We start from the raw sequence: 22,560 nt of genomic DNA, 5'->3' as shown, positions 1-22,560 counted from the left end.
TATTGGGCCAGGTGTCGGTGATCCATACGTTCGACAGGTATCAAAAGTCTAGACCACAAGGTGACATAAATTGTTATTCTTCTTTTAATATTCAAATTAAGTGATAGGCGACAATATTGCATCTGCCGTACTTGTGGTTCGTTAACTTTAAGGTAATCAACCAAACGGATGTGTAATTTTCAACTTTCCATATGAAGTCTTTTCAATTGCCACCATCACTATAATAATAGAAAATAAATACTCCGTATTTGGGTGTATTAATAAAAGAAAATAATAAATCTTTTCCTCCAATTTAACATCATACTTTTTGTAGTGGTTAAATTATTGAGTTTTTCCTCCCCAGTAATTTAACCTAAAGCTTTTATTACATAACAAATGTAATCCATTTATTCTTTCTCTCAATTTTTTTTTTTTATTATGACAAATGTCATAATCATATTATTAAGTTGATTAATCATTTTCCAAAAAAAAATATGTAAAAATGTTAATATCTTTTTATTATTATTAGTGTAGGTAAGAGCTCGATCTAATGTTAGATTATTAGTATTTTTATAAAGAAACTAAATAAGCCCATCCATCTTTATAAATAGATTGAACTCTTGTGTTTTATGGTATATAATTGTTATCGTAAAAATCTATTAAATATGAATAATGCATCTTTTAAATTTAAAGTATAAGACTACAATATTATAACAATAATTTATTTAAATATAAGACTACAATTTTCGTTATTTATAGAATTGTTTAGCTCCTTTAATGTATCCCATCAAAAGTAGCATGATTGTGTTTAATAATATGCTAACAATAATATAACCAATAATCCATGTAACGTCACTTTTGTTGAAAAAACAATTAAACAAATGAAGCATATATAGTCACATTATATACATATTTAATTGGTTTACCTGTCCAACTTCAATTCCTTGAATAGAACATCTCATCCCAGATAAAACCTCTTTCTACAAATTATCATAGGCATTAAGCTCAAATTAGTAAGTTTTTTCTAACTCTAATCCACACCCTTTAAATTTTATCATTATTTCTTGTCCTACTTGAATTAATGATCTTCATGTTATATATCTTATTGCCTATATATATAGGAAAGAACTTACTAAGTTAAGAAATTTTGGAATTACATCCTTTTCTTTTATTCTTTTTTACCTTAACATGGTCAATCAATTACCTGTATTCTTCAATGATCCATAGTACTTGACCATTTTTAGTATATTTGCATTTATTTTGTTAAGTGTTTTTCTTCTTGATCTGATTTTAATTAAGGTAATTAAGGAGCTAGGTTGCTGAAACCCTAATTACTATGGGGAGAGGAAAGATAGTGATTCGAAGGATTGATAACGCAACTAGCCGGCAAGTGACATTCTCTAAAAGAAGGAATGGGCTGTTAAAGAAGGCCAAGGAGTTGGCCATTCTATGCGATGCAGAAGTTGGACTCATCGTCTTCTCTAGCACCGGGAAGCTCCACGAATTTGCTAGCTCAAGGTTAGGTCAACTCTCTCTCTCTCATGTTAATTTATGGATCTATATATATGACATACTTATGATTTCCCCTTATTAATATATAAGTAAGACACTTATAATATGGTTGTTTGGAGATTAGAGCAACTTGTTTATTCTCTTTGTGCTTAATTCGATCCAAACATGACTGATTCGATATACACTTTAGTGTTAAGTCGTATATACAGTACGTAGTACAAATGTTAGGAGCTGTTGTGGAAGAAAAGTACGTTTATTTAGTAATAAGAAACATTATATACTTTAATAAAATTAAGATCGATATACAAGGTGTTAACTGGTAAATAAAGAGTTCCATTCATATATGGTAGCAGTAGTTTTCTGCTCAATATAATGGAGTTGTATACATAGTGTAACAAACGGATGATAGGAAAGAAACTGCTCAGTGACGTCTTCCGCGGATTTTGATCCTCAACCTTTACATGGGATAAGGATCGAACCCATGACCTCTGTTTCCAGAGGTCAGGGTGTTACCACTGATCCAACCATGCTGCTTTAACAAACGGATGATATGATTTTGCATATATATATATATATATGGTATATTTCTATTTTTTTATTCTGATCATTATAGAGTAACAAGTTGTGAAGAGATAAAGTGGTGATCAATGGAAGGGTGGTTAATTAGACATGCTAAGTAAATGTCAATTTATTGGGAATTTATTATATGAAGTCCCTCCATATAAATTCAGCTGTGTAAATAGCTAACAAAAACTTGAGATATAATTCCTAGCTAGCTACTAGTATATATATATATATATATATATAGGTAGAATGAGTGTCTAAGAGTGGAAGAAATTTTACACTTCTCTAATCCTTCTTTTAGAGCCTAATTCTCTATCCTTATTAATCCTCTAATTTTTTAATATATATTTAATAGTTATATTTATTTAGGCCGACCTTTATATTATTAATAAAAAAAGACTCCCAAAAGCTGTTATTATTTTATTATTTATATGTATACGACCTAAAAAAAACTCTCACATATTCTCATCAAAAAAACCTACAACCAACCAAAAAGAAAAAGTCGACTACTAAAAGGTTCAACCTCCTCCTATACTAGGTAACATGTTTTTAATTTTTAAAGATCATCACTTTTATAAAATTCAATATATAATGAACTTAAATTATTATTATTGTTGTTGTTGTTGTTGTTGTTGTTAGTAGTAGTAAAGTGTTCTCTATTTGTTGAGTTTAACTCTAATTCGCTTAGTTTAAAATTGTTGTTTGTGTTTGTAGTAAGTTTAGATATAACAAACTGTAAATTTTTTATTTAACTAAAGTTGAAAAAAAAAGGTAAATTAGAATCAATATTTATATGGAGTTAGTAATTTTATATGTCTCATTCTTTAGTTTTCGTATTGATTAAAATTGTTATTATAAAGTGTTTCTCTTTTTGTTGAGCTTAACTCTAAATCGTTTAGTCTAAAATTGTTGTTTTTATTTGTAGTAAGTTTAGATATAACAAACTGCAAATTTTTTATTTAACTAAAGTTGTAAAAAAAAATGTAAACTGTAATCAATATTTACATGGAGTTAATTTTCAAATGTCTCATTCTTTAGTTTTCGTATTGATTATAGTGTGATGTTGGTCATAGGGATTTAATATACTTGAATTCCAATTTTTTAGCTTTTGATTAATATATTTTGAAACTAATCGTCCATTGAACTGACCTGAACACTGGTATAGTGGTATGTATATATATATATAAAGTGACGATCGAGTTCAAGCATAAAACTGGTTAACGCTTATATAACAGGGATATATAGTAGATCAGTAGGTACTATACGTTGAAGGTAAGCATCGTGTACATGATGATGATGATGAAGATGTGTGTATATACTCGTAGTATTTGAGTCATATATCCTTACACTTGCAAGCGCAACCTACAGTTAAATCTCTTATATAAGTAGCTAGGCAATTGAGGATATATATATACATACAATCTTTATACGTTAGGTTTTAATTAGCTGTTATGGTAATATTTTTATTGATCGATAAGTTTATGTTAACCTAGTTCTAGAATATATCTTTGCTATTTTAATATTCATAAGATCTCCTATATAGCCACTAGCTACTTAAACATAAAGTGATAGAGTTTCTACCATTCTTAATTATTTTCAGTTAATTTTTCAGCATCGATCGGTGTATAACCTGAATTATACTATCAAACTAGTCCTAATACCCGTACAGTGTACGGTAATTATATAGATTTTATCATAAAGAAATTCGGATATACCTCATACATGATTTGTGAATATAAAATAAATTGTGGTTAAAGTAAATCGATGATCGAAGCTAAGTTACAATAAACAGTAATATAAATATAATATATGTTTGGTTAAAGTTTTAGATTACTTTAAATTTTTACAATCACATTAAAATCGAAACTTATAAGCATATTGGATGACGGCAAATAGCCTTGTGATTTAGGATCGTAAACTCAAATTTTTGAAGTCTTTATGTTATTAACTTATTATAAGTAATAGAAGTTAAATATTTGAGAAAGAAAAATAAACAATTTTATTAATTAGAAAACGATCAATCAAATAAAGTTATTATGTGTTTTGTATTTATAAGGGATTTTGAATCTATATAAAATTAAAAAAACTAACTTAATAAAATAAATATATCAAAAGGACACATGTCAATTAAAGATTACGTCATATGTCGTATAAAAAACATCTCAATCCTGTTTTAATTTAGTGTAGATAAATAGATAAAACATGTATATTATGAACTGATTAGTCCGGTCAAAAAAAAAAAAAAAAAACAATGGATCACTACTGATCACTTCATGTCCAATAACAACGGCCACATCTAACATGACGTGTTATTTAAACAATTCATTATCATATATGATGTACAAAGTTAAAACTATATATGTCCGAGATTATTAAAAAGTTAAAAGTTATTTATACGTCTTTCCTTTTGTGATTTTCGACTTTCATATTGCTGGATCATATGTTTCCCTTTGGTAGTTTGGTAAGTCATGTTCTTGGTTTGGGCTCATCTCATATATTTTAAAACCTGTTTGTATAATGAACCGATATCTAATTTGGATGAAAAACTCATTACATGCTAATTTTTATGTGATGGGTTTTTCACTTAAATCTCCATATTCACTTCATCGTTTATATATACGTTCATATAAAACCAATAGATACTAATAATATTTAACTTTAAAAGCAATACAAATTATAATTAAAAGAAAAAAACAGGAATTTAGAGGTGTTTCCTTCCAAAACTTCAATGGAAAATTTTGTCTCATCAAAATTTGAATTTAACTTTAAAAAACGAAACTTGATTCCAAGAATTTTTTTGTGTTTTACGCCAATTTTCTGTTTAAAATGTTCTATTAACCCAAAATATATTTTTCACTACACAAACATTTAGATCTTTTGTTAATTATCTAATACTATATTATAAAGGAGTATTTTTTGAAATTCTCAAAAGATGAATTGAAGTACTTAAATTGTCCTTTTTTTTTATTCACTAATTTAAATATCTCTACCTAATATACCTATAATACCCTTAAATCTCAACTACTCATTTTTCTCTCTCTTCCCAAATCTCAACCACTCATTTTTTCTCTCTCCTCCATAAATCATTTTATTCCTTTAATTTATTCAAGATTTTTGATCTCAAAAACCGTATATCGATAAATTATAAAAATTGTATGGGTGTTCTTAAAATTTCGTACTCTTTCATTAGAGATGTCATTCGATATACTTTCGACGAATTTTCAAATTCGAGGGCGTACGGCTAAGACATTTGGCTATCACACTCTATGTCTTATCACCTCCTATTACCTACCACTCCACCATGTTACCGCTGCAACGCGCGGACACTATCTCTCGTTAAATAAAAAAAATTACTCTCAATTTATAGCATTAATACTTTCTTTTATTGCGAAAATCTTAAAACAATAATTAATGATATAGTGATAGTTAAGCGGAACTTACAATACATTTGCAAGATTTCATTTTCAACTTGCATATACATGTTATAAATTATTTCTACCTCTCTACTTTTCCACTCCTTCTTGGTCATATTGCATAAAAATTAAAAAGTTACCATAGTAGGGCAAAATTTGAAATTGAGAATTTTCTTTTTCCCTTGTAAGCTTACCCAACTTATGTTTTGCAAATTGAACATTATTTTGAGTAACTTTGTTTCAACCTTGACACTTGATAAAAATGTTACAATCCAACTTCCAACTAAAATACACATAAATTACACTTAAAATTATATCAAATAGTTATAAAATGTTACAAAATTGTTATAATTCCACTAAAGTAGACTTAAAATCCATTTAAAAGTAATTATCAGATAGTAATAGTAATATATACATATATATATATAAAAGATTTAACCTTGAAATTTCACAAACAACGTAGAGTAATATTAGGTATACAAATGTTTCATGAAAATATTTTTTAAAAACTAAAATTCACAAAAGAATAAATTTAAAAACCAATTCAACAAGATTCTCCAAATTTTGTATATCTAACAAAAAATTGGCTAGTCAACATTTGATTTCATAAAAATGCTACAAAAATATTACCAACCAACAAAAATACCTTAAAATCCATTTTAAAAAAATAATATTAAATGTTAATTATAAAAATAAACAAATATAAGTTAACCGTTAACTGACTAGGTACATGTTATACTGGTTTAACATGATAATTTTTACCCAAAATGATGTTCAAATTTTGGCTTTATTAGGTATCAATTTGTTCTTTCTAATATACATCTAAAAGCTTCATTGGATGTTGGCATTACCACCACTTACTTCCAACCAATTGCATTATGTCACCTCCAATCTACCACTCACCCAAATTTTGTTGGCATTGTCATCACTCACCCACTACTCACTACAATTTTAATTTTTATTTTTAAAACTAAATTTTATTAAACATAAAACCATTACATAATACTAAAAAAAACATAAAAAAAAACATTACATAATGACGTTGTTTACTACATATCGATGTCTGACGTCGTTATTCGTGTGTGTTTACATCTCCATTTTAATTAACATCCCGCAGAGTCATATTTTGGTTGTTGTTTGCTATGTTTGAAGTGAAAAGTATGGATGAAAGAACGGGTAAATGTGTGTAAATATGAATGTGTATATATGAATGAATTAGTGAATGTAAAAGAGTGTTTAAATAGAAAAAGGGGGTTAAAAAAAAAGTAAGTCTCAAACGGTCAAAATCTTCAAACGGTTGACTTTGCCTCACCTTCCACGCAAGTGGAACTTCCACCCAAATCCAACCACCCATGCGTGGACACCCATCGGCGGCGGTGTTCCACTTGTGGTCACCACCCACCACTCACCTTTAATCCATGCGATGCCATCACCCTAACACCTTTGCATTATAATTACAAGTACTGCAACAGTGGCCCTACTAATGTGTTCTTGTCTGCTCTTTATCAGCATGAGAAATGTGATTGACCGCTACAACAAAGTGAAGGAGGAACACCATCAACTGATGAATCCTACTTCAGAAGCCAAGGTATATATTGTTCTATGATCTTACCATTAATATGCTGAAATTAGCAAATGAAAGGCGATTTTAACTGCTTTTGGTTCATCTGCACGTAAGTAAATGTACTTTAGCATCAAAAATTAATCAAAATCTTATAACTAGCACACATAGATCATGTGAGATTAAGTTGGCATTCAATTATTCATCACTAATACGGCAACAATAATTCTAAGCAAAAATCATACAATAATTTCTGAGTAGATATCTACACATTTAGCACTTAGAGCAGCCTACTTAAAAGAATGAATAACAGGCTAATGTCTGCAAAAATATGTCAAAATCGCGGGTGTCTGATCTTAACTAATTCCCACCATAACGAGCTCATTCCAACACTGCTCTAATTTATGCATGAGTGTAACATTTTCGGTAATCACAGGTTTTACCTGCATTATTTGTAGCATATGCTGGAGTATCATAGAGATAGAGTTGTAAGAACCCATGAAGAATTTAATTATAAACAAAGGAAATGTGAATAGTTTAACTTGTGCTTACAATGCAATGCAGATAAAGCATTAATTCCCTAACCATGAAAAATAAATGGAAAAAAATCTCATGTAATTCTTTGAAAATCATACATAAGCAGATGGCAAAAAGCACTCCTCTAAAAAGACTGATCAAACAGCACATTGGCTCACTCATTTCTGTAACCTATAGATTCGGCTCCACTATTGGAATTAGTCCTCCATCGGCTGTCCTGGAATTATCAGATAGCTAATATCTTCCCCCAGGAACAAAATGTATGATAGCTCAGTTGCATCTAATGCTTTAAGGTGGCCGGTGATGTTTTCTTTACATACGTAAAGACGTAAAACACATCTAACCATCCATCGTTCACACCTTTATGTCTCAAGTGAGACTTTAAACCCACCCCATCTCGGATGATGGGTCACTCCAATACCACCGGGACAAAGTCTCTTAGGTGCTTTTAAGTGGCGGTTGATGTTGCTTTGCAATCACGCTTCGATTCCATCATCCAAATTCATCTGCAGCGCATAGGATATTCAGTTATATCATACCTAAAACTTCAATGCATCCCTTGACCATTTTTGGTGTATGTTATTATGTAGATCAATGAAGTTGTAAGTGTTGACAGACACGAGGTCTGCAAGTAAAGTTGATAGCAAGGTGGATGAAAAAGCAATATACATCAACTACAGGAGTGCTAAGATAGAGTAGGAATACTAATTAAAGAGAACTCTGACAGGCCAACACAAAGATGACAATGCTATGAATCGAAAAGTTTGGAATCAATAATTATTATGAATAAATGAACTGGATGCAATGCATTGACTGTCTAAGTCAATGAATGGTCACATAGGGATCATTAGGGCTGAAATAAAAAGAACTTATGGTAGATAGGAGTGATATCTGCACATGAACACGGGAATATATACCTTGGACATGCACCAGTAAGGGCTGAATGGAAGTCCTAAATCATAGAGTTAGCCAGTTAGGGATAGAAGTAAGCTAAATAGAAGCAGTCAGTAAACCAGTTGATGCCAAGGAAATATTCCAAGATTGAAAGGCTCTGCATTTCTATTGGTTGAGTGATCCGAGGGGAGGTGGGAGGCTTTGCTTCTCTAGGAGGTCCTGGGTTCAAACCTTGCAGTTGTTGGGTTGGTGTATAATCACTAATTTGAGGTGCCACCTTGCAGTTGTTGGGTTGGCTTAATGATATTTGTCGTTCAGAAGAAAAAGAAAGGCTCTGCATTTCTCTTGAAATAATTTAAGGCCTGTGATCCTATTGAAGCTTAAACTCGTAAATTTGGCAGGCAAGCTACAAACTAAGTTGATCACAGAGTCAAGTCAACCAGAAAACAATCATTGACTTGCGAAGCAGGTTGTGAAATCAACTCATTACTGATATGACATTAATCCCCTAGCTTGTATTATCCGGTAGAAGTTTTCTTAAGATTGTTTAGGTAAAACTGAGTGGTGGCTAGTGAAAAGCAAAGTAGAATCTGGAAAACTATTTTGATGAATATAGTTTCAGTTTGCAACAGTTAAGGCTCAGCTAATACCTCTATGTTTACATTTGCAGAAAATGAACAGAGGCATACGCTGATTACCAGATAGTAGACGACTGTGCAACCTTGAAGCCTCAAATCTATCCCATTGAAAGATAGTTCGTTTTTCTTAATCTTTTAGGAACAGATAATGGAATGAGATCAAAGAGATGGGTGCCAGTTTCTATGGTACTCGTAAAGCCAACACCAAAAGGTCCTAAACGGTAAGTTTAAACTGTAATATTAGTCTTCTACAAGTCGCCATCACTTGCATCATGGAGATCATACTGGGCATGCTAGGCATGTTTTACCATACAAGATATAAAACGTACACCATCTGCATACTAAACAATTTTCCACAAGAATATGTATACACTAGACGAGTAGACTCGGGAAAATCTCAGATTAATCATAGCCATAGCAAAAATGTAAGTTATATTGCCTCTTCTGGGAAACAATCCCAACAGAGGTGACGAGGCTAGCAATTTTGGTCAGAATAAGTCTATGAATTTAAGCCCCCTATGGCTATACAACCATGATGCTGACTTCAAGAAGATTGAGGTGATGGCGGAACGGTGGGAAATTTGGAAGTTTCCCAACATCATGAAGGTTTGTTGCTAAACATGAAAATGACAATAGAACTTTTTGGGCTCCCATAGTCACTTCTTCTAGATTGGGTAAAGTCCTAACATAGGAGTGTAAGAAGTAAACGGGTAAACGGAGAGGGATCTCTATTCAGGAGGCCAACTGAGGTAAGTCGACCTTTTGGCTCTGATGTATGCGGCCGAACTGGTATTCCCATGGCATTTCTGGACTCTTCCCTGCCCATCTCAACATGTTTACCCACGGATGTTCTGAGCCCGGTTCTCTTCTAAGACTTTCGGGCCGCCATACCACCAGGCCACCTTGGAGATGGTTAAGAAGTAAATGTGGGTTTAATGAACATAATGCATTTCATGTAATATGTTTTAGTGTGTCTTAGGCCAAAATCATCAAGTCTTCTCTCCATAACTCCAGCCCTATCCATCCATTAGCATGAACATACTGACAAAAAGTATGAACAATTAACAAATTAAGATGGTATTCACTTAACATTTTGTATCCTATATCTATAAGTCTATAACATAGCTATCAAAGTTGAAGTAGGTATGTTAAACATGTCTAGTTTCCTAAGTACTGATGTTACTCGAGGTGGCTTATCCTTAAACTAATAGCTGTTTGATCTTCAAACAAAAGAATTCTACTCATTCTCATTGATAGAGTCACATTATTACAAATATTAGAGTTTCCAACATCAGGCATTTGAAAACGATACGTGAGGTTTATATACTACAAAGTACATAAAACACTAAATCATGCCCAAGTGAGCAATGCTGGGAAACTTTTAATGGTTTGTTCATGACAAAACCAAAAGTGTATGACTTTGAATGGTTTGTTCATGACAAAACCAAAAGTGTATATGATCATTAAATCGTGTGTATGATCATTAAATCGCTCACGCTAGAAAGAAAAACTGTCAATACAAGTACGATCCTTAGAAAGTTCATTCACATTCAAAACAAAATATAAAGCATGTATACCTCAAACTTAAAACTTACAAGTACTCCATGCTGCAGCTATGCACTCTGACTCAAGTCTCCGAAGAGAAAGTGTCATGAGACATATGACTAACCCGGAACATGAAAACCTACCCAAGAGCGCCATTGGTTCTTGTCATGTGCTAGCACACCATGAAATCCAGAACCAAAGCATTTGATAGAGGAGTTGCCTGGAGCTATTCCTTGCGGGGTGGACGATGGATGGTGCCAAACCCGGAGTCAAGGGTGTCGCTGACAATCTACACCTTTCTTGGGAGAAGAACCAAAGCATTTGTCCCGATGACAAACGTTAGTTGAAAGCATAAGAGTTCACCACGTATTAAGCTGCAATATAAGGCCCGGTGATTGTAGTTCAACTTATCAACTGGTGATGTGTATATCCCAAGATGACTAAGGCGCTCACTACCATATAGTTTGGTTACCTCAATAACCCTAAAAGTAAACTCTTGACAAATTATTTGTCCTAAATTTTGCACCAAGTGTAGAAGTTCCAGGTACTTATTTCTCATTTATCATCTCCATTTACATAATATCGTCAACATAGAAGACCAGAGAGCTTGCCTAGAATTATTGTGCCTAAAAATGATTGATTTATACAGTAATAATTAGAATCCACATTGATCAATGGAAAACCATTTCATAACCCATCTCATTACAATTTGTGATATATAATACTTAAAAAATTGCGTTGATCTTATAAATCAAACCTGTGATAGAATTGAAAATTGAAAACAGATAAAACTACCGAACATAATCAACTCTTGAGTTAAACTTTAAACCAGTTACAAATGTATGCTGCATTTTCTAAGAGACTCTCTTGTAACCACTATAGGACAGATATGACTATATGAGTTTGCCTTTTTAAAGTATCATGGACTACAATGAGAGGAAACAGTTCAATTACCAGGTCCCGTGCAAAAGAGACAGGCTCCATATAAATATCCCAAGTCAGAGAACATGCACCGCACCATCAATATGAATGGTTTTTGAGATTACGTGTAGAGGTTCCAAGTTAAATGAACACTTCTTATCCATGATGATCCTTTGACACAAGTAGCTAATTTTGGGACTAGCACATAAATAGTTTTAACGTCACATGCATTCCTAAACTAAAAGATATTCCACTGGCATGCCTTACTCATTCTTATGTAAAAATAATAGTTCATACGATTGATATTCAATAATTTCTGTTTCACTTACTAGTTTTGGCAAGGAGAAGCGGTTCAGTTGAGACAACAACTTCAATATTTGCAACAAAGCCACAGGTAAAATCCCCTAATCCTTCTGTAACTTATGAGATAGCTATAAATTTTAAGCAACACTAGGTTCAGAGAATAAATTCAAGAAACATTATAAACTATATATAAAACTAGACAATGAGAACCGGAAGGAAGAGCTAAAAAATGTTTATCTTTTAAGTCATATGCAAATATTACATAAATCAAATCATTGACATTACAGACTTTTACCACGAGGATATTTTATAATGCTTTTTTCGGATTACGTATTTCTATTAGCCTACATAAGTTTCCACTCTAAATCGACTCGTAACCCTTGACCATTGTCAGAATTACAAGCAACTGTAGCATCCATCTGTGGAAACAACAAAAAACTCGATATATCTTATTCATCAGCTCGCAATAATGAGGAATGAGAAATTAAATGGGGAACTATAGCTATTGTGCTTATTTAGTAGTTGTAAATCAACAATAACTACTACTCTTTAAACCAAATATAATAGGGCAAACCAAAGGCTAGCAATATATAGGACGACCTATCAACCAGGAGGTTATAGGTTTTAGTCAAATGATCGAAAATTGTAAATTTATGGGATATGTGTGGATACTATCATTTCTATATAAGATAATAATGATAATAAAGGGCACAAAACTGATGTATTAATTGTGTGTCTACAATAACAGGCAACGGCAACGGTACCTAATCCGGCAACTGCCGGGTTTGGGGGAGGTATGATATAGACAGCCTTACCCCTACATGGAGGTAGAGAGGCTGCTTCCCGAAGGACCTCCGGCCCAGGGCTTTACCCTTAAAAAAAAATTCTCGACGGCAAGGTAAAACCTAAAGCCAAAAGAGAAGACACTGGGTCTCAATCTCAGATCTAGATTGGAGAGATGAGAGGAAAACTCTCTCTCTCTCTCTCTCTCTCTCTCTCTCTCTCTCTCTCCTAGAGAGAGACCAACGATTGAACTTCAATATTGTGTGTCTACAATAAGATAATCCAAATCAAGCCCTATGGATGGTAACTAATTTGAATTCATATAGTATCAAACAATCCTCGTCTCCGCCTCATGCTAATGCCAAGTTTGTTACATATAAACTAATTTGACTTCTAGATAGAGGTTTGGTGAAAATATCAGCTAATTGACTTTGTGTCTTAACGCAAGGAATTGTGATTGTTCCACATTCTATCTTCACCCGAATATATTGGCAGTCTACTTCTATATGTTTGGTTCTTTTGAATGAATAAAAGATTGTGTGGGATACTAAAATTTCTTTCGTCATTATCATGCCACAAATTCAGTGGGTTAGAATAAGCAAAATTCTAATTACCTCACCAAGTAGATTATAAGTTCACCAATTGGTTTGAGTCATAGCCATATTTTCAGATTATGTACTCAATCAAGGCACAATACTTTATTTGTAACTTTTTAAACAGATACGATTTCCTCCTACAAAGCCAGTAAGCCACAATATATAACCGGAATCCAACCACATATTGGGAGATCTAGCTATGTTGTCTTAACGGGTCCACGCTAGAAAGCCCCCTCATAAAAATCTCCCAGAAATCTGGAGGGAAAAACTCACCGAGGCCCACCATAGGTGGATATTAAATACATGTGGTCACCCCCAAATATGCCTAGGGTAGGACTTGAACCTGAGACCTCATGCGAAGAAAACTTATCTATTTATACTGACCATGATTTTGTTACTAAAAAGTGTGTTCCTGCAGGTCCTGTATATACTTGAGAATGTGACTCACAATATCCCAATATGAGGTTCAAACACAAGCAGAACATCAACTGACTACACTTATTAGAAATAACTTGACTTACTACCTTCATCATACGAACTTAACTTCACATTCGGTATGGTAGGCGCATCAAAAGACTTTGCATTAGTCAAACCCAGATTACTCAGTAAATCTAAATGTTTATGTTTGAGAAATTCCTTTCCGGCTACAAGAGACATTAATATCACCCACATACCATCTCAACTGCATCAACACTTCACTAAAAAAATTTGGAAAAAACAGTGTCTAGTTGTGGCAGCAAAAGACGAGAGATTGCAAATAATTATAAGAAACTAAGGACGCAACATGGTATATCCCTAATTTAAGAAAATAGTGTATCATGTCTTACACCTGCATTAAACTAGTAGAAGATCAAAGAAACAAAACTCGGTATCCTTAAGATTTATATGTCTAAGAATATGATTATCAAACATTCGAACTAAGGGTTACATATTGTGCAGCAGCTTTAACAGATAGTAACTTGGCTGGTAGGCATTAATGTATCACTCACATCATTGGGGTTTTATCCTTAGGTAAATGAAAACAAAAAAAAAAAAGTTAAAACATAGAAGGCAATCATATCATCTTCAAGGCCAAACCTTAAATTAATTCAGTTTACAGGAAAGAGCCATGTAAAAACATACCGGATGCGGAATGCTGTGATTTAAACCGGATGATCAGTCAAGAAGGAAGAAGCCAAAGAAAAGTACACAGCAACTCTGTTGGAACAACAATCTCTGGATTTAAAATGGCTATTTGGGTTGAATGGGTCTAAGCAGTGAGTAGTTTCGTATGTTCCGGAAGACAACAACCAATCTAGACTGGCTAGAATTAGAGTTGGTCCTTGTAAGAATAAGTTCACTAGAGTTTGAACTGAGCTCTCAGTTGACATGATTGTGGACCATGCTGCAGTTGCAGTGAGCAACAAACACCTGCAATATATGATGAAGCAACAGCCTGAGGTGGTGAAGGTTGAATGAGTGTGCACTGTCTATCAAAGATGAATAAGGGATGCACAACTATTAGAATAAATGTTGGAGACTTAGCTGATGGATATGCAAATATAACTTACATGCTACTCTAGATCGCCACAGCAGCGAGCACTATGAAAGTAGCCTAAGCATTGAAAACAGGGTTTTGGGAGTGCAATACACACATCATTCTGCTAAGACAAGAAATAGAAAACATCATGATATTGAAACAATTAATCTGTATGCGGCACTCTAGGTACTGTAAAAGTGCTTCTTGCGTTGTCATTAATAGAAGTAGATAACAAACAAAAAAAAAAGCAAGCAGACTAGTCAAAGCTACCTTATAATGATATAGTTGAAAAAATATTCACTTGGAAACATCTTGGGGTGGCCAGCAAATTAAAGGGTTTGGAAACAGTATTTGAGTAACAACCCCCCCCCCCCCCCCCCACCCAACACCCACCCACCCACCCACACCCCCGGTAACCTTACAGGGAAAACCTCATCCCATTACCTATTTACATCTTCACTTGGAGAGCTTTACATAAATTTTTTCTTTTTACTTCATATAACCTGTTTGCTCATTGTATTTAAAGAAATTACCTTCATAATAGTCAAAAAAGAAAATCAGAGAAAGAATCAACACAGCAGCTCCTTCTGAAATAGCTTTGCATTATTATAACATAATTTTTGATAATATTAGAAAGTAAGAAAGCAGTTAACACTGCAAGTATCTAAAAGACTAGCAGCTTACCTAAAATCATCCCAAGTCACCTTTGGATTCTTAAGTGAAGTAGGGGAGCAGGGAAGAAAGCACGATAGGAGGCATGTCTCGAGCCTATGTGACAGCGGAGAACTTTAGAGGCCTTTTGGCGAAGCCAAGTCAATTTCGGGCCACCAAACCCTACAAATGAAATTCTTTGTTCCCGCAGTTCAGTTAGTGGGCGGCCGCTTTCTTGGAACTAATTCAGTGGCGGTACGGCCTGAACTATCTAGGCAAGAGTCGTCCGAGACAGTCAGAACTCATAGCTCGTACTAGACATGCATTCCTTTTAGTGTGCCTTTCATCTAAGGTTAAGAATATTTAGAAAATATTCCGTATTTATGCTGATATATCTATTCCCTGTACTCATAAAGCATACCAAAGTAGTTTTTATTATTCTACAAGCACCATTAACATAAACACGAATTTCACTTGTTCACCGGCTTATTACAGCATCCTTTATTAAGTAGGGATTGATACAGCACCGTTGGTTTTGTAGTATTTATTTTATTCATAAATTCTGGAGCAAATGAGAAGTGTCCTTTGGAAAAGATTTGTTTTTACCCGGTGATTCCATACTTGCAGGCAGCTGTTGGGAGAAGAACTTACAGGTTTGAATGCCAATGATCTGCAGAAGCTGGAAACTAAACTCGAAATGAGTCTTAAAGGTGTCCGGATAAAAAAGGTAGGATCTCTCAATACAATACATTTCATGTTATCTTCATATACGATAAAAACGTTCAATTGTTATGGGTTCAGTCCTATATAAATTTAGGGTTATCCAACTACAGCCCAAAAGCCACTATAGTATGTATCCAACTTTAAATATTGGAATTTGTGTATCAATCTTCATATACTGGTATTGTATTTGTCCAATGGTTTTACTTTTGCTCAACATATGGATGTTTGATACAAGCAAGAGGATAAGGTGGATGCATACCATAGAATTTGGACTAAAGTTAAATACACTTTTTAAAACCTTATTCATAAAATTAAAGGTGTTTAAAAAAAAGAGAAATGAAAGATGTATATACAAACTGTCAAGAGTAAAATGATAGACTTGGGAATGAAACCAAATATTACCGGGAATAGCATTGATAATGTTAATTACATTTATTTGTGGCTACAGGAAAAAGTTTTATCCGATGAAATAAGTGAATTACAGCACAAGGTACACGAGCAAAACAAGTTGTTTTATAGAATAATGCATGGAACAGGGTCTGATGGATGTTGTTGCAGGGGAGTCTTGTTAGTGAAGATAACGTTGAATTACACAGGAAAGTCAGCCATTTGGTTCAAGAAAACACAGACCTGAAGAAGAAGGTACTGATCTAGTGAATATTTCCAAATATAGTGATTGCATTTTTACCACCACTGAACATAGAAGAACTTCACTTCAGCTTTATGGATCAACACACAAGCATCGTGATAATGATGGGTTGAATGCACCCATAAGTCTCCAGCTAAGTCAGCCACAACCACAGAAGAACTACTTACCGCCAGAAACCATGACACTCGGGTAAGAAGCAGACAAAGACTTCATATTTGATTGATCATGTTTAGGCAATGTTACCAAAATATGTCAACTTGTATGCCAGGTTACAGTTGAACTCGAAAGCAAGCTAGCAAGCGGCTAGTGGATATCAGAGGATCCTCATATCAAATAATTGCGAAGAACCTATTACATCATGACTTGATCATAGATGTATTTGATATTGTAAAAGAATCAACTCTGTACCAGTTATACAGTAATGTTGTATTGATTGAAAATGTAAAGTTATAATAATCAGAGTATAGGAAGAGGTGTGATACTGTGAATCTGTGATTTATGACGTAGTGAAACTCCTACATTGCTCAGAGTGATAAAGCCTGTGTCTGTGATATCTATTAGCAAATTATAGATTTGAACTACAAGATGATACGCATACAGTATCTGCCCAAGTAAATGTTAAAATACAAGCAAATCATAACGAGGTTGAGCGTGCCATTTCTTGTTATAATAAGCATGCATGTTCTTTTGAATCCCTGGAACCATCAAGGTCAATGATGTTTACAGAGGTTATGAGCAATAGATCAAGACCAAGAGGTACAAACAAAAACAGAGAGTTTTATAAGTGATCTTCACTTATAAATCTAGTTGAACAACATGAACAAGACCGGGCGGTAAATTTTCTGCGAACTAGTTGAACAACATGAATATTTACTTTCACTTAAACACAACTGATGTTCAAAGAAGGAATAGTGCATTGTGTGTTACTCACTTTACTTTTAATATTACTCGTATATTTTTATTTAATGAATATCTCTCCGTTTACTCATTTTCTATAACATGTAAACGAGTTACAATGGCACCTATAATGATGACATAGCATTGTATTCGTAAAAGTAGCATGGTTGGATTAAGTGGTTAACACCCTTGTCTTTGGAGACAGAGGTCAAGCATTCAATCCTCACTCAATGCAATAAAGGCCGGAGGTCTTTTCTATCATTAAGCCTCACTACCTTAGTAGTTAGTAGAGGCCGTAAGTCTGCTCCCATACACCCTCGATGTATTGGGACTTAAAACCCGTGGAAAACGGCATTGGGTGTTTGGAGCATGTATTCGTAAAAATATATATATATTCCTGAACCTATAAATAGAAAAAAATTATTGGCCGGAAGAAGTCTATATTAGATTTGTGGGTGGAGGTGGCAATATCTACCTCCTCGAAGATCGGGTACAATTGTTGTTGTTGTGTATACAATAACATTTTTTAATGTTCAACATTTACAGTAGCAAAACATGACACGTTTTTCATGAAATAAACCCCGAACATAACATTCATGAAGGAATAAAGTGGAAGAACGAAACCTTGTTATTGTATAGGTGGTTTGAAACATTGTGAGGAGTGAAAAAATATCACAGCGCGCTGTATCAGGAGGCTGAATAGCTGACGATGGTGGCGCGTGTAAAACACGACCTTACCTTCTGAGCTGCTTTGATAACTATTTACTAAACTAGTCCATCATCTTCCGGTATTATTACAAATGTGGTGCATACTCTTCTAACTATATATTTTTTTGTCCTTGTATACAAAAGCGAGGCCTTATACCAAACATTTTTGTCGTATGCATCACAATAGTTGTACTATATAACTATTTGATACATACATTTCTGAGTATAGCAAAAAGATTTTATATACTAATCATTACTCCATAAAAGAAAACATAATGCTAACTAAATTGATTATCTATGAGACTATGACCCCTTATAAAGCATATTGACATATCCTATTTTAAGAAATTCAACATTTTTTTATACCTAAAATACCTTTATTTTTTAAATTTTAATTCTCATATACACCTAATCTATATTTTTATACTATTTAATAAAAAAAAAAAACAACCATCTATTTAAAAGTTATGAAGGAATTATCTAAAATATTATTAATGATTAAATTACAATATCACTCATTTATCTAAAATATCTCCATTAACCTTTTACATCAATTACCTTTACAACAATTATCTACACCACTCGACGCCGCCTCTACCACCAACAGTCACCCCCACCACCACACCGTTGCCACAACCACCGCCGCATTGCGCGGGTATCTTGCTAGTTATCTAAGAGATAAAATATCAAAAAACTTATTAAGTTACAAGTTTAAATTTATTATAAAAATAAAATAAAATAAAATTTTTTATCTAAAATCAAAAGGGTCTAACATGTATAACTTACTTTGAAATATATTTATTGTATATCTATAATCTACGAGAGAAAGTAATCATGCGTTGCAGCGGTGAGATGGTGGGATGATAGGTCATAGGAGGTGATAAGTCATAGAGTGTGATAGGCAAATGCCTTAGCCGTACGAACTCCGCACTCAGATTTAAAAATTCGTCGAACATATATTAAATGACATCTCTATGAAAAAGCATGAAATTTTAAGAACACCCAACAATTTTTTATAATATATTGATATACGGTGTTTAAGAAAAAAGATTTTGAATAAATTTAAAAAATAAAATGATTTATGAAGGAGATAGAAAAAAATGAGTGGTTGAGATTTGATGAGAGAGAAATAAATGAATGATTGAGATTTAAGAGTATTATAAGTATATTAGATAGACATATTTAAATCAGTGAATAAAGAATATGAGTATTTTAGTCAATTCAAATCATTTTTTCTTAAAAACAAAAAAACTCCTCTTTTATAAGATAATATAGATAGATATAGATAATCCCTTATAAAATAAGCTAGTCTCTCTATTTTAGGAAATTCAATACTTTTTTAGTATCCCCAAACTACCCCTAAATAATCCTAATGAATATATTTATAAAATGGTTAATTTTTGCACTTTCTTATTTTTTAAATCTAATCCTGGACTTATATCTAGAATGATAACCACGATTAGATGGCTCATCGCCACATCTCATAAAAGTGTCCTAAACAACTTGCATTACTCTTACGACATCTCACGCATTATAAACCGCTATACCTGCAACGCGCAAGCACCCTTCTAGTATTTAACCAATATAAAACTTTAAATTTATGAATGTAGTAAAATGTGAATCCGTGTTTTACCTTTGCATCATTTATTGGTTATTAATTAATAACCACCAATCGCAATGTGAATCCGTGTTTTACTTGCACTTAGGTACCCCAACTCTTTGCTTTGGAATTGAATAAAAATGCTTATGTTTCTGAAAGACTTAGTGAACCGAGCTACTCATGGAATTGACGCAGAACGATCAGATCAGGAAGAGAGCAACAGGTCTTTGATAATATGGTTACTTCCATTAGCAATTTTAAATTGTCAAATGATATTGATGTGTGGATCTGGAACTACCGTGGTGAAAAGCAATTCCATGTTTCCAATTTCGTCAAGCTCTTGACAACTTCATGTTACCTTCTGATAATTTTACAACTTATTGGAACAAATGGATACCGAAGAAGGTAAATATTTTCGCTTAGAGACTATTTCGTGATCGTCTTCCATTTAGGATCAACTTGGCACTTCGTCGAGTCCCCAATGTATCTTTAAGCTGTCCAATATGCTTCTCAGGTCTCGGCACACTAGAACATACATTCAGTACATACATAATTGCTAGTGGCTCTAGAATTTACCTCTCTCGTTGGTTACAGCTCTCTATCCCAGAAAGCAATCCGTTTGATTTGCATGACTGGGTTCAAAGCATATAAGGCCCATCATCCTACAAGCAGCTCATCCTTGGCATTCTGTCGTGTTGGTGGTGGTTATTATGGAAGAATAGAAACAAGGCGGCATTTGAACAGGATCATGACATGAGCTTGACAATTTTTAATTCTACTATTTCTATTTCGTTTTTATGGTTATCGTCTCGCTGTAATAAGTTTAGTATTTTGTGGCATACGTGGCAGGTTAGCCCATCTATTCCGATGTAATCTGTCCTTCTTCTTCGGCATCTTACTGAAGAGTTTTTTAATAAAAGATAAAGTTTGTTGTTAAAAAAAAAAAAGATTGACTAGTGAATTTAGCAAAAATCCTAATTGTAAAAAAAAATAAAAAAATATCTGACATATCCACCAAAACAAGTAGTGAAGAAAGTGCTTCCATGGTGATTAGATTTCAAACAAGTATGCTTTTATTATTATAGTTTTCTACTTTGAAAATTAATTACTAGATAGATTTCTTGTAAACCAACAGTTGATGTCTTTTAATTAAGGAAAATGATTAGTGTGTCTAAAATATGGACCTAAAAGTATGCTTAATGAGGAGGGATTGACACATGGCAAATCCAATTATAAAGATCATGAAAGAGAATACGTGGAATCCAGGTGTCAAAATTTGAATGTATTAGACATACTTTTAGACACATTATTAGACATATTTATCATTATTCATTCATTAATTATCGATCAATTTTAGGTTCATTAAAATAGTGACAACCCAAATTGTTCTTTTACATTCGCTACTATTGATGCGTATAATCCTAGACTTGCCTATCTACTATAATTTAAACGAACGGGTCCACTACATATGAGTATGTTTTAATGTAGAAAAGTAACAATCCTTGTAATTTATAAAATTTTAATACTTTTAGAGTTTTGCAAAAAACGTCATCAAGGAACATTTTGGGAATAGGTACTATGTTAATCACCTTCGTTGTGCATGTAAGCATCCTGAATTCGGATTAGGGGTTCTAACGTACATAGGATGGGATCAGTATATTCAGGTGGCACAAAATGTTTTTTCCCGATAAAGGTTATGACCATATTAGGCGTATACCTTATAAATTTCGTTATAATAAACTAGCAGTCGTTTTTTTTTTTTAAACTTTTATACTCATGTTTTTTATATTGTATATCTTCATATTTAAAGAAGTTAAAAGACCAAAAAGATAATGGATGCAAAATACCAAGTACAACATGAAATCGTTCCAAATGAGCCACAATCAGATATGATGATCACCTTTCATTTGTGGCTTATTTGAAATGGTTTAATGAAATACTAGGTATTATGAATCTATCATTTGTTGGTCTTTAAAATATCTCACTATGAAAATTTATAAAAAATAAACAACACTAGTATAAAAGTCAAATAAACGGTTAATAATTTGTTGAAGTGAAATTTATAAGTACACACTTAATTTGGTCATACCTTTATCAGGAAAAAACTTGTTGTGTTGCGTGAATATATTGACCGATCCTATATATGGTAGAACCCCCAAATCACTTTGAAAGTTTGAATGATTACATGCACGGCCAAGGTGGTTATTATAGTACCCAAACCCTGAAACCCATTATGTTCTCCAAAATTTCCTATTGATGATGGCTAGAGAAGGAAATAAATTAACTGGAGCAGAAAAAAACCAAACTATATTGTTTGTCTGCAAGACCATGTGTATCGACAATGTATTTGTGATTTCATCACCAAGTATTTGTGATTTATTATTTTTAAAACTTTGATGTTGCTAAACACAAATGTAACTATCTTTATATATAAATTATACTAGTGTTCAGGTCCGTCCAATGGACGGGTAATCTCAAAATATATTAATTAAAACTAAAAAATTTGAATTCAAGTATATTAAATCCTTATGACCAATATCACAATTTAATCAATACGAAAACTAAAG

General features: G+C 33.1%; 1 protein-coding gene and 1 long non-coding RNA gene across 5 annotated transcripts; one reads left to right on the top strand and one right to left on the bottom strand.

The window, feature by feature from the left end:
• Nucleotides 1–1,315: 1,315 nt before the first annotated feature.
• LOC122595479 (MADS-box transcription factor 23) lies at nucleotides 1,316–17,268 on the top strand. The gene is made up of 8 exons (XM_043767847.1): nucleotides 1,316–1,497; nucleotides 6,978–7,056; nucleotides 11,897–11,958; nucleotides 16,044–16,143; nucleotides 16,588–16,629; nucleotides 16,698–16,781; nucleotides 16,859–16,977; nucleotides 17,057–17,268. The coding sequence occupies exons 1-8, from the start codon at nucleotides 1,316–1,318 to the stop codon at nucleotides 17,082–17,084; spliced, it is 696 nt and encodes a 231-aa protein (XP_043623782.1). The 3' UTR covers nucleotides 17,085–17,268.
• LOC122595480 lies at nucleotides 6,334–16,416 on the bottom strand. Of its 4 annotated transcripts, none has more exons than XR_006323221.1 (6): nucleotides 15,450–16,416; nucleotides 15,210–15,352; nucleotides 14,797–14,886; nucleotides 14,369–14,656; nucleotides 7,081–7,135; nucleotides 6,334–6,998 (listed from the first exon to the last, which is right to left on the bottom strand). It is a non-coding gene; the product is annotated as an uncharacterized LOC122595480 (long non-coding RNA). The 4 variants fall into 4 exon arrangements; XR_006323222.1 differs by having other exon boundaries at nucleotides 15,210–15,298; nucleotides 15,450–16,408; XR_006323220.1 differs by having other exon boundaries at nucleotides 15,299–15,352; nucleotides 15,450–16,406.
• Nucleotides 17,269–22,560: the final 5,292 nt, after the last annotated feature.

This window comes from Erigeron canadensis, chromosome 4 (genome assembly GCF_010389155.1).
Source record: "Erigeron canadensis isolate Cc75 chromosome 4, C_canadensis_v1, whole genome shotgun sequence".
In the NCBI taxonomy this organism is placed as follows: Eukaryota; Viridiplantae; Streptophyta; class Magnoliopsida; order Asterales; family Asteraceae; genus Erigeron; species Erigeron canadensis.
This window is presented reverse-complemented; position numbering and strand designations above follow the sequence as displayed.

Coding starts and splice junctions, on each gene's coding strand:
- LOC122595479 (XM_043767847.1), top strand. CDS start 1,316: ATGGGGAGAGGAAAGATAGTGATTCGAAGGATTGATAACGCAACTAGC. Junction 16,144..16,587: donor AAGGTGTCCGGATAAAAAAG/GTAGGATCTCTC, acceptor TTGTGGCTACAG/GAAAAAGTTTTATCCGATGA. Junction 16,782..16,858: donor ACACAGACCTGAAGAAGAAG/GTACTGATCTAG, acceptor ACTTCACTTCAG/CTTTATGGATCAACACACAA.